The 13,645-nt window shown below is 36.7% G+C and overlaps 1 protein-coding gene across 1 annotated transcript in view; it reads left to right on the top strand.

Annotated features, from left to right (window-relative positions):
- EYS (EGF-like photoreceptor maintenance factor) overlaps nt 1–13,645 on the top strand; it is a 789,024-nt gene that overhangs the window by 744,131 nt on the left and 31,248 nt on the right. Inside the window, exons 43-45 of the mRNA XM_088162233.1 lie at nt 2,319–2,501; nt 7,220–7,386; nt 7,576–7,720. Coding sequence (XP_088018359.1) covers nt 2,319–2,501; nt 7,220–7,386; nt 7,576–7,720 — 495 coding nt within the window. The remainder of the gene's footprint in view (nt 1–2,318; nt 2,502–7,219; nt 7,387–7,575; nt 7,721–13,645) is intronic.

Raw genomic sequence — 13,645 nt, forward strand, 5'->3', positions numbered from 1 at the left:
CTTAGTGACTGCGTTCTGACCTGGAGTTCAGAGAACTATATTCTCTTCTTCCATACTCTCCAGACTGTGCTGGATTTTGTGTAAATTATTTAGTTTCCAAGTGTCCTAGGGTTACTAGTCTTTAAAATCAGGAAAAAAGTGCTTCCTTGATTTCACAGAGAATGAGTTCAGAATTTCATAACCATTTAGCTTTTAAGGCAATGAAGACCAGAGACAAAGAACATGCAGAATAAGAAAAGTCCTTGTGAAAAGTCCTTCTCCAGCTTTCTTGTAAATCCTCTTTAGGTACTGGAAGGCTGCTACAAGGTCTTCCCAGAGCTGTCTCTTCTCCAGGCTGAATATCCTCAGCTCTCAGACTCTCCCATGTCCTCATAGGAGACGTGTTACAGCTCTGTGATCAACTGAGTGGCCTCCTCTGGACTTGTTCCAACAGGTCTGTGGCTTTCTTGCATTGGAGGGTCTTTGTCAATCTTTAATCCAGCTTTATATGTAATACTGGAAGGAGCAAGTAGAAAGGCAAAAAAATAACTCCTCACTTAGAATGCTCCAAGGAAACAGCTGAGACAATGGCAAGCCTCATCCAGGGGATAAAGAGTTATTCCTGTTGGGAATAACTTCTCAGGAACAGACTCTTCAATGATCTCTGCCAGCAAATCAAATTACCTGGTTCTGTGAAGGTACATGAGAGAATTTGCTTTTCCCATTATAAATCAAAGCAGGAAAAGACAATAAAGACAAAGGACTCCTTTAGTTTAAAATCTTCTTGTCTCCTAAATATTTTATGGTTTATTAATAAATTTAAAGACACAAACAAAAAGAAAAAAATAAAAAAGAAAGAATACTTTGCATCAAAGGAGCTGTGTGTGGGTCATATTTTCCTGAGTTAGCAAAAATACAGAATTTGAGACTCCTTCAGTCATATTCAAGTAATCTAAGAGAATATGGGTGGATTGAAACTAGCATCAGATTTAAATATGGGGTAGTTGTGCTCCGCCTCCAATACAGTCCATAACTCACAGAGGTCTGAGTCTTAAGGTTGTGTTCAGACTCATTTCCAGTGTCCTTCTAATTAGGACAAAACCATTGTTTCATATGGAAATTTCCTGGCTCCCATTTAAGATCAAGGGCAAGGCATAATGTGCCATATGTGTGGAGTAGTGCTTAATGCATGGGACAGTACACTCTGTACTGCTGCAAACTCCAAGTCTGTGCTAGAAAGGTTTGCCATGCCAGTGTCTGCACCTTTTCTCAGATGCAGGTACCAAGGCAATGTCTGCCACATCAGTGCCAACCATGGCAGGTTTCCCAGGCTGCAAATTTAGAAACAGATTCCACACTCTAGAGGTGGTGATGACATTGTCACAATTATCTGTTATTGTTTCTCCCACACTGTAAACATTTAGGTGCTTAGATGCACTTAGGCTAATATAGATTTACTTGTATTCTAATTCTTTACTAGCTTTTCCCCACCTGGTTTGTGCATGGCGCAGCTTTGTATTCCTTCCTCCTCCAATCCCTCATTCTGCCTTCATTAATAAAGCTGTATCCAGTCACATTTGGTGTGCAGGTTGGTTGGAGGTAACTGCTCAAATCTTTTCAATCTAGTCCCATACCTAGTCTTTCAGGATTAAGCTGTCATTCCTCTTTCTCCTGTTTTTACTGAACCATACTGTCAATACAAGCGTGGTGTGATCTCTGGCATCAGCTCCTGGAAGTGACTGCAGCAGTCTGGCCACTGGGTGCTAGCCCTAGGGGCCATGTGGGTACTTAGCACCAGCGCTCTGTTTTCTGTACAGACATGTATAGACACGATTTTATTTGTAATTCGTGTAGGTCCTGTTCACTGTGCTGCAAATTCATACTTTTATGATGCTTCTTTTTCTTATTTTCTCTACCTGGGAAGAATTATTATTCCACAACCTCATCAGCACATCCTTGTGCTCACTTTCACTCAAACACCTGTCAGATATGGTATTTCTTTTAACAGGAAAATTTCTTTCTGTATTTTCTTTTGTCTAATTCTTGAGTATTACAGTGTACTTTTATTTGTAGCAATGTTACCTAGAATCCAGGAGATGGCAGTAGTTGACAATAAGTCATTTTTTTATAATAACCCTATTTACAAAAGCTGAAAAATAAATATATTTGTCCTCAGAGGAAAACCAAACTGTATCTGCATGTGTGTAAAATATTACAACATCTCAAATTATTAGTTTTATTTATAAGCTTTTAAGATTTTTTTTAACTAAGAAATAGAACTCGTAAATACATATGTAAACATTTTGCCCTAACACTGAATTTATTCTTTTTTAATCCAGCTATCAATATTACTCAACCAAGTTTCAGTGGCACAGATGTCTTTGGCTATACCTCATTCCTAGCTTATTCTGCAATCCCAAATATAACCTTCTACTATGAATTTCGCTTGAAATTTCAGTTGGCAAACCACCACTCAGCTTTACAAGATAACCTGATTTTTTTCACTGGGCAGAAGGGTCAAGGTAAGCTTTATTTTTATCACTTATCCTTACAAGTTTTCAAATACTTATTGAACAAGTAGGATAAAAATATGCACAGGATTTTCTTGATACTATTTAAGATATAATGTCATTAGTGGGGAAATAATCTCTTCAAAATTGTATTGTTTTGTAAAGAGAGAGTAATCAATCAGATTGTATAAATGTTTCTTTTTATTAAGGAGAAATACAATTGCTTCCAGTAATTGAAGTCAACTGTTAATCTGAGGTAGTATATTTCTGAAAACAATAAATGGAAACCAGAAGGTCAAGGTTCCCTTTTTTCAGTTGTTAACATAAATTTCATTACTGATCTTTGAACTCTGTTATTTACATAAAATAGGAAACTTTTAACCCTGAGATCTCTCAATGCAAGTTAACCCAAGCTAGCTGTAAGTTGAGCTACAGTCTGTGCAGCAAAGCATTCAACTTGGTCTGATTAGCACAGTTGAGAAGCAGGTTATGTAGATCTACTTGGAGTATTTGTACTAAGATTTTAACAACTCTTAAGGTATCTCTCCACAGCACGCCCTGTGGCAGGCTGCATGGCATCAGCGTGCCGTGGGTAATACTGCTTCTGCTCTGCCCATCTGAGCATTACTCCAAACAGAAGCCATAATACCAATGAAAGTTGAGAAAATTTTATGTAATTTGATGCAGACATAAAGTAGTCATAGATCATAGACACTTCATAAGAAGCAAGAAACTTATTTTTATCTTAATCATTTCTGCAATTGGAGCATGACCTAACTTTTGGGTTTGGAGGTGTCCTATGGGATTGTTGAAGCCTAGGAGGGAGGTTGGGTGATGCGTCTTAGGTCTAAACCCATTACAGTAGGAGAGTGATTTAGGTATGATAGTAGAAATTTCTACTACTACAGCAGATGTTTTACCATATCTGAAACATCACATGAGTTTTGCAGATATGGCCCTTGACCTATAGGAACCCTACACTTATGCTGAACAGTATCAGAAAATTAATGCTTCACAAGGATGAAGGTGGGGAGAAATTCTTTTTTGCTGTTTTAAGATACTGAGCTCCCAAAACTCATTATTAAAAATAAATTTTGGGGAGGCATTATGCAGTTATATATATATCTAACAACACAATTGCAGTATATCACATCAGTAGGATACAGGCTTCTGCTTCTATCTGTGTGGAAATCCGAATTTGCAAAGTTTTTTCCCAAACTTCACCAAAAGACATGGTAAAATCTGGTTGATCCTGCTAACTGAACTACATTTACATTATTTTAACTACATCCAGGTAGAACTCTCATCATGACACATTTTATTCCTGTGACAGTCACCATTCATTCCCAGGCACCTTTTCCTTTCACTCACTAATTATTAATTTTTGTGGGTAGACGAAATATTGTCTTTCTTTTTTGGGTAGCTGAGCAGAAGCAGTGCACAGAGTTGAAATTACCTAAAACCTTTCCATCTAATCATTCAGAAAACAGCATTCAAAAGCCCATGTCTGCATCATTAAATTTTTATAAGAAGCTCTGTTGTAATATGAACACAACGAAATCATTAGAACATTCTTTTCAATGACAAGAATGAACCACCACATTCAGACATGTTTCTGCAGCCTTGGAAACTGAATTTCAAGCACCTGTTTGAAACATTTCCAATTGCTGGAAATGAAATCAAACAAAAATTATACCAATTAATTCAATGTCTTTATTCAAGATGGAGAAAATGCAAATATGAAATGTAGAACACCAATAATATGAAATAATCTGATTCTTTTTCAGTTACAATAATCAAAAGAAAACACTAAAAAAATTGCTTAAGTATAAAAGATGCATTGCATAAAATTTTTCTCAAAAAGGCCTACCTGCAGAGTGTAGCCTGTATTGTCAGAAGTCAGTGGAATGTCAGTCTTTGAATCATATTTGGCTAACCGAGGTTTTAAAAGAAAAGTCTTACTGGTGTCATTTTCATTAATGAGAATACTAGCATTCTGGGCTTATTATGCAGTTGTCAGGCAGACACCTGGCTTTTTATTACTTTGCATATCATTTGTGGGTGTGTGTGAACACTGCAGTACAGCAGTCAGGCATTTCTGCATCCCTGTATCGAACCATGGGTGGGCAGCAGCACAGAACAATGAGGTGATAGCAAAATGCTGTTGGTAATTTGCAGTTTTCTCCTTAGTTTAAATGGTTGGGGAGACTGACACCCCACATTTTAACTACTACAAAACAGTTTCTTACCAAGTGAATGTCACTTATTTCACGAGGAAGATGATCTTGTTTTCACAATTTACCAAGTGTTGAACAATAACACTCTCAACGGGAGAAGTATGAGGGTTTCACACCCAGCAATGCTCCAGTAAGGGAGTATTTTTAATACTTAATTTGCATTTTCTCCTTTTTCTATTTCATCACATTTCCTGTAGTTAACATTCTCTTGCAGCACCCTCCCTGAGTTCTGTCCAATATTTTCTCTGTCCAAACCAAGTCCATCAATTTCGTAGCTAACCTCTTGTGAGTTACTGTGAAATTCTGTCCCAATACATAGCTAAAGATAAAAGCTGTCTCATTTATGCAGACTATTAACATTATTTTATTCTGCCCCAACATTGACAGAGTTCAAGGCTAGGTTGGATAGGACCCTGAGCAAATCAATCTAGTCGATGGTATCACTGCCTATGGCAGTGGGTGTTGGGACTAGATAATCTTTAGGGTCCCTTCCAACCTCTCAACAATCTATGATTATGTGATTATCTTCACTATCAAACAATTTTGCAGAGTGCTGACACTGTTTCTCTTCTTTAATATACTTTAATTCTGAAAAAGCATTTTAAAAAATCAGAAACCTTTTTCAATAAGTTTGTCTTTATTGTGCTTCCTCTAGTTTTTCCTAGTCAAATGACATAAGTACGTTGTAGGCACTGCTGAAAATAGAAACTTTAGTGAAGATTTTTTAAAAAGAATTGTTAATTTCAGTTTGGAAGTCCTTCATTGGTAATGTGCCAGTGTAACTGAAAGCAATGGGATTTCATTCCATTATGAAAAAACCATGAACAAATCATTGTAATAAAAAATGAATAGTGTTTGTATTCTATACAACTGACTGTAGCTACACACATTCTACAGAGGCAGTGGATTTATATTCTTTAGAATAAGGATTTACTTTTCCTTTTCTATATATTCCTATTGCATCAGAATAGTAACTCTATAGAGTTACAAACTTCTATATAGAAAAGGCACAGTATACCACAGATTCATTTCCAGAATATGAGATAAGGGGAATATGGCAGTTATGGCTGTGAAGCAGCTGTGTGCAGAGCTTCAGTGGGAGGACAATATAATTAGCATTGTGTCTTGGGGAAAAGTCCACTTTATCTTTTGCAAATGAAGAAAATTTCCCATGGATTTGAGACAAGGGCATCAAAACACACACTTGAAATGAGGGCCACCCTATGACACTGGAGGAACAAATTGGAAAAGTCTTTCTCTGAAACAAATAAAAACCAAGACAGCTTTATGAAAACAGAAGAAAATATCAAATATGATACAGTGTACGGGCATGAAATTGAGCACTGAATTGCTTGAATTCACAGGAGAGTTGTAAAAAGAAATGGATGGCTGTGAATTTCAATTCAGGACATCCTAAGGCACAAGTGACAACATTCTTCACTTTCACTGTTGTTTGTATACTGGTTCTTTTACCATACACAAAGAAAGGTTGGGGTTGATAAAAAGAAACAAGTTGATCAGGTTTTTCTCTAAACAATGGTCGTTCCTCTCTTGCCTGAAGAAGAGAGATTGAATGCTCTTTAAAGATGCCAGTGTAAAAATTTGGATGACCAGGAATAGGTCCAGGAATTGAACTCTTACTCATGGGCTTTATGTGAGACTTAAAATCCTTCAGATGAGACTTAACACTATAGTTACTAAAAGCACAAACAACACTTACAGCATGCAGGACTAAGTGTAAAGAAATTAAATTATTTACTGCAAACTGGCAAATCAATCATTTCTAACCTGAAAGTCAAGAAGGCTTAAAGAATTAAAGCACTTGGCTGACCAAGGAAATTCCATCAATGGACATCCTCGAGCTGCCTTAATCATGGTCAGGTGCAATAAAGTCTCCAGGTGCTATCGAGTCAAGGGCAGCTGAGTGAATTTGATAGATGCTGCTAGGGCTTCTTCAGAGCCATGTCCCTGTTACTCCCCTTGCCTCAGAGCAGCAGGTGCCCTCTGGTTTTGAGGCTCTTGATGTACCTATAAAGAAAGATGAAAGCATCCTGGAATAGGATTAAGACAGGGCCTATTCTTGTGTGCAACATGAAATTTCAATTGGTTTGGTTTTTTTGTTTGTTTTTTAAGATTTTAGAGGACGTTGAAAATTTATTCCTGTTCCACGGGGAAGGAACAGCAATGACTGCTAAATCCACCAGGGTTTACAGGTTTTGTGGATATCACTCACTTATCTGTAGTATGAAAAAAAATCTTCTGTCAAAAATCCTATAAATGTTTAAAATCTCTGCAGTTTCTACTTTAAATCCACAAGAATACTAGAAATAGTCTTACAAGTTAGAGAATATTTGAAATATATAGTAAACTCATAAGCTTCCTGGCTAAAAATCTGCTAAACTGCTAATTTCTCAGATTTGGAGTATATTTTAAACACTGGTGTTCATTAATCCTGGAATAAATAGTTATCCTTTTTTTTTTTTGTCTTTTCAGGTCTGAATGGAGATGATTTCTTGGAGTTAGGCCTCCGTAATGGGAGAGTGGTATACAGCTACAATCTAGGTTCTGGCACCGCAACAATCATTAGCAAACCACTCGATCTGACACTCAATGTTCATGTCATTCACCTCGGCAGAAATCTCCAGAAAGGCTGGCTGAAGGTAAAAAAGTAATTCCTTTAGAAGGGTAGCTTTTAGATGAAAGTGTTCTCTGTGTTTTTTTCACATTTTACCTGGAAAATTTAATATTTTTTTGTGCTTTCCTGTAAAGCTGGGAGGATTTTCTCCACTAGGAGTCCCTAAATGAAGGCAAATCCCTTTGTTGTAACAAGATTAATGTTTCATTGTAAGGTGGATGATCAGAAGAATAAAACTGTCACTTCTCCTGGGAGGCTGGTTGGACTCAATGTCTTCAGTCAGTTTTATTTAGGAGGCTATCGTGAATATACTCCAGAACTCCTACCAAAGGGACCCAGATTTAAGAATGGCTTTCAAGGTAAAGATTGCACCATTTTCAATTCCTTTTAATACATGCATCAGATTGTATATCTTTCTTTCATAGGCAACTTAAACAACCTCTGTCTTATCAGGAGACAAACTACAATCTCCTTGGCTGAATTTCCTGTGGCTTTTTCATTATTTCATTATGATAACTAAGAAACATGATGCAAAGAGGCTTTGCTAAATAATTTCAATATTTTCTATTTCTGCTAAAGTGGAAGTTTGCCATTGTAATGTTTGCCATGTAATCTCTTCTTATGTGTCCCCATTCTACAGCATCACTTCAAAAGGACTTCCTTTCCCTGAAGTAGTTTAGATTCTTCTCCCATTATGACTGACAGTGCTAGTTTGGGTAACAGCTTTCACACTGAAAACTTCTTTCTGAAAGAAATCTGATTTTGTTTTTCCTGGCATTATGATCTAGGTCTTGACACAGGATTTAGCTAATTCCTTTTGTAAATATTTATCAAGCAAATAATAATTTTTACCTCAAAACTAATGTTGAAGCTTTATTAATCCGTTTTCAACTTCTACCACATCAGCAATGAAGCTAAGGACTTGTTCATAACACTTTCTTTTTGTTCTTTACTTCCAATGAAAAAATATTCTTGATATTTGCAAGGTAAAATTTCAATTCATTTTAAGCACTGGAAAGCCTTTCAAATGAAAAGAAAATATTTTGCAATAGTAAAATAGAGTTTGAGTTCTCAGTTATGAAACTAAGGGTATGTTATGAAAGGCAAGCATAGCAATAAAACTCATTTTCATACACTAAAACACTGAATTTCCTTTAAGACCACGTAACTGCTTCATTTCCAGCCATTACCTCACTTTTTGTTCTTACTGAAATTTCCTCAAACTCAATTTCATATCATATAGTCAACTTCTCACTCAGAAGGTCTCATGAATTAACATCTCATCTGTCTCTGTCTTTTCAGGAAGTATGGATTGTATAGTTATGCCTTTCCTAGCCTCTTAGCAGCTTGCAAATTGGCATATCATAAGACATAACGTCTGTGTGACTATTTTAATGGGGTCAATATCTGTGAAGTACTTTTGGCTTTTTTATAGACATGATAATGTTAGGGGTGACCAACAGGAATCTCTAGTGCTTTACTGCAACAACAAATATTTTGAGTTTTCCAGGTTTCTCATGTTCCAAATGTATCGTAATGACCAAATTTCTACAAATTCACCATGAATAATCTTAAAAAAAACCACAGGAAGTTAATTTACTGTTAGTTACCATACTATCTATGGATTTTTTTTCATGCTCTTTAAAAAGAAGTTTTACTGCAAAATTTTGGCAGACATGTAGCATATAAAGTTTTCTCTTTGCCCCTATCATTTACAGTATTAAGTCTATTATATTTGCTAAATCATTCCATGTTCCTGTTCCCAGCAGCAGCTCGTCTCTGTTCTCCAGAGTATAGTGACTTTCAAGGAATCTACACTTTCCTATGACCAATTTCCTCCAATGTTATCTTGCGTAGTCAGCACCACATTTGTTCTTCTGGCTCGGAAATCTCCTCCAGTTTCAGTTCTCAGGATCTTCAGGATCAGAAATAAACCTCCACTGATTTTTTTGCAGAGTGGAAACTGCAATACCAATAGTATAGAAGAAAATTTCGAGTTATTTTACTTCAGCCAATCTGCAGTTCTAGGGATCTCACAGAAACTCTGGAAGTGACAGCCAAGATAAATTTATCTAGGACATAGTTGATTAAACCACTCAGACTTCTGGAACTCTGCTGTTGGCTCCTTTTAAAGACATGATTTATTAAAACCATTTTGCTTCTAATACCAGAGTGTACTTCTCCTTTGTAAGAAATCACTACTGGATGAAGAAACATTGAGACCAGCCTTACTGCTGCAGACTAAATGTCCCCAGTGTCAGTGTGCAATAATTTAGGATTTTTTACTCTGTACAACTACAGTTTCAGACCATTTCCTCCCTGACCTGCATGCCTTTAGCACTTGTTCAAGTAATTTCCACGGAGAAGAAGGAAACTGAAAAGAAATGTTTTTAATAAATTGGCATTTAATAATCACAAGTTGTGGAATTTTAAATTTAGGAAATGTGTGAATCAGCTCCTAGAGATTATTTTGAAAGGCTGAAGGATGTTTGATGGTACTATAAGCAATTTTCAAAATTTAATTCAGTCCCTAGGAGGAGGTGAAGAAACTGGTAAAGGTAGAGCTCAGATGAAGCAGCCAATTTCATGTGGACTTCGAGGCTCTTTGCACTTCATCTGAATTTGAGGTTCCTTGGGGGCTTACAGGAGCTTTTTGCAAATGGGATGGTTTACTTAAGTGTTCAGCTTTTTTTCATTTCCTATAACAGTGTAATTAAGGAACCTTGAGACTTTTCTGAGCATACTGCAGATGCTCTAAAAAGTCAAATGTGTGGTTTAGGTAGCTGAAAGTCTCGTGGCTAAAGAGACTCAGCCTGGTCATTAATGGACAGTCTGAAATGGGAGTATAAAACCAACTGACTCATGTTCAAAGGTCTGCACAACTCAGCACTATGGCTCCCCTACACAAAACGAGACAGAGAATTATTTGGAAAATCTGGAAGTTACAGCTGAATTTCCAGCCCTTCCATCTCTGAAAGAGGCAGAGAGAAATCTGGTGTCAGGGACAAAAGAGGGACAGTTCTGATGTTTCATGCTCTGTACTACCAGGACTGCAGGATGCAGTCTCTAGCCATGGATGCAACTGATGGAGAGCCAGGGCTTGCATCTAGAAATAAGTGAGGAGCAGAGAAAGAGGAGCAATTGGTTGCTGCTGTGGTCCTGTTCCTAAGCAGAATGAAGCATGGCTATAGATTTAATCTGTTGTTTCACAGAAAATACTATTAAAAGGAGGAGTAAATAGGCTAAAGAAACTCTTACCACAAAGCTGAACTGTTGAAGAACTTCTTTCATGCTGAAAGAGCCACCTCTTCACAGAAATGATTTTGCAAAGTAAATAAAGGTACTGCAGTCATTTTTTAAACATAGAGTAAACCCAGAACACAGCTGAGTTCCAAATAGATACAAATAAAGCCTTTCAGTCAAAGTTTAAATTCGTAATAAGCTAGAATACATTACAAACCTGCCAGGGTTAAGACTATTTATCTTTATGTTCCTGCACCATCGATGTCACAGAAGGAAAGTGAATTCTGAACTAGCTTTTAGTCAGTGCTGTATGATTCATACAGGCCCTCTGCGTGTTTGGGTCACAGCTTCAAGAAGTCCTGAGTAGTCACTGTTGAGGCCATCTTTTAGAGTACTCACAAACAGCAAAGAAAAACAGGGGAAAAGCAAAGCATTTAAGGATAGACAGGATGTAAGAAATCTGTAAATTCTGTACTGCATTCAGATAGAAAATATTTTATCAGTGTATCTATTTCTATCAGTTCTCTTGCTGCATTTTTAGCACATTCTCAGAATGCCTGCTTTGTGTACTTTTTAGTTAAATTAGCACCAAGTGCTTACAAGTGGGTAAGGGATCCTAGCAAGAAATTATGGGAAAAAAACCTTTGTGTGATAAGGATATCTCAGAAAAGAAAAAGAAAAAGTAAACCTGAACAGTAAAGTCATGTATTTTATGATAATCCCTCAAATTTACTTAATCCATTGTTATTTGCTCTTTAGTGGTTTATGAGCTCTGCTTGACTAAGGTGAAAGCTATAAAATAAATTGATGGTAGAAAAGGTCGTAATAGAAAAGCCTAGATGTGGTCTAAGAAGTCACAATTCAAAAGAATGGAAACAAAAGGGAGTATACCATCTGTGAGTGTACAGTGTTGGTGTCTAATTTCAGTTTACTTGCATGAAACTTGGATGTTCAGAATCAGCCAAGTTTAACTCACAAAGTAGGGAACTTTGAGTTCTTCTTGCAAACTTGGCTGTGTCAGGAAACCTCTCCATTATTCAGAGTAGTTGGCAGTCTCTCATTAAAAGAGGCCCAGAACTGGCAGAGCAAAGGAAATTCAGGTCAGAAAGAAGGCACATTCATCAGCTGACCCCTCTGCAGAGGGTTGTGTAGTGCTTGCTACAACAGGCTCAAATTGCTGCGCTGAATCATTAAATAAAAGATTCAGTTGAACTTAGAAAGCTGGGCCAAAACACTCTTGTACCTATTACATGCTTTGTTTACCAGTGCTCAAGAACTGTTCCTTACCTAGATGGCACAGTTAAACTGTGGTTGGTGCATTTAAACTAGTCATCAACACAAATGCCAGTTTATTTTCCATGATGACCTTAAAGTCCTTGGGGACTCACTGTGCTTTCCATTGTTTACACAGAGCTCTGGGCTGCTTTTGCTTAGCACTCCAGCAAGACCCAGAAGAACAGAACATGCTTTCTCTGCTGCTGATAAAGAGATGAAACATTAGTTAGGATTTACCAAGCATCAGGCAGCCTAAAAAAAAAACCCTGTAAAAAACAAAGAAGCAATAATACAAAGATTGCAAATAATCATCAAACTAGGTTATTTTAAAATTACTTATTATGAGTTTCTGAATTAACAGTTATGTGTTAATATAGAAAGAACTATAAAATGTGTGAAATATGGAAACAGACTAAGAAAGCTACTTTCAATAACATCATGAAACTGTGGCTAAAATAGTTTTCTTCCTGTAGATATTACTTACATTTTGTTCCAAAAAATTATATAACTATTAAAAAATCACATTCTACATTCATTGGGTCTTTCAAATGCAATTCTTCTTTTGTGATTTCAGTGAATCATGCAAAATCTCATATTAAGTGATGCTTTTAAAATGAATGTAATGATTACTTGAATAATTACTTGCAATCTCCATATCATATCCTTTCCCCTCTTCTAATATTAAGCAGAGAGCCTCTGGTATGCACTGCTGAATACCAACCCTTCTTGTGATTTCAGGCACTGTGGGAATTCACTATGTTTCAGCTAAATTTTATAAATCAGGTTTTGAAAGACCTGAGCATTTTCAAATACATTCAAGTACCAATTTAATTAATGCTGTTTAAAACCTGATTTTTAGTTTGAAATTGTATATATATATTTATGTATAGATCTAGATGACATTTCAAAAATGTTTAAGGCTACCTTTAAACGTGACTATACATACTTGCATGATGAGATATATTTTGAAAGGTCAGTTATGATTTGATCCAAAAAATGTATTATATGGCATCATGTTCAGTTTTGCACTATAGAAATAAGCACATGGATGCATAAACATGATCCAGAAATGCTGATGACTTCAGCCTGACCCATAAGGCTGACCATCCTGTGACACCACCAGGAAGAGCAAAGACTCTCCAAAGGGGCAGTCCCTGGAAAGCTCACAGGCTAAGCAGGAGCTGCTGGGAAGTAGCAAGTAGGGAACATCTCTGTTTCACTCTGAAGCTTTACTCCTCCTTTCACTTGAGATAACAATGTATTATGAAATTAAAAGGAAATCAGAGCATAGATCCAGGAACTGGCACTCAATCATCTTTAAAAATAAACTAATACAATATTCCCTGACATGTATTTGATCTGTGACAATTATTGTTTTCCTAAACAATTCTTTGGTGAGTTTAGGGACATAGAATAATCTTTGGATCATTTCCCAGTGGTAGTCTGCATGCATCTGTACTGTTCTGGAAAGTAATAAAAGTTTGATAATGAAATTGTGACCATGTCAGGTCACTTGGCCACAGGACCAAGTAACAGGCCCAGAAGTGCCTACCTTACAAGTATATGTTAATTTTTAAAATTATTCTGAGATTAAGGGCTTGAAGGAGCAGTCTACATCGACCTTGAAATGCCATGTGTGACATGATCTTCATGTACCACCAAGGAGCATTCACTTGAGAAGAATTTGAGTCCTTACTTGCAGGGGTCCTTTTGAGCCTATGAAAATTCAAGTCCACATTTCCTTGCTTGTATTATATTATGTGGTG

Source organism: Sturnus vulgaris, chromosome 3 (genome assembly GCF_052056855.1).
Source record: "Sturnus vulgaris isolate bStuVul1 chromosome 3, bStuVul1.hap1, whole genome shotgun sequence".
NCBI classification, from domain to species: Eukaryota; Metazoa; Chordata; class Aves; order Passeriformes; family Sturnidae; genus Sturnus; species Sturnus vulgaris.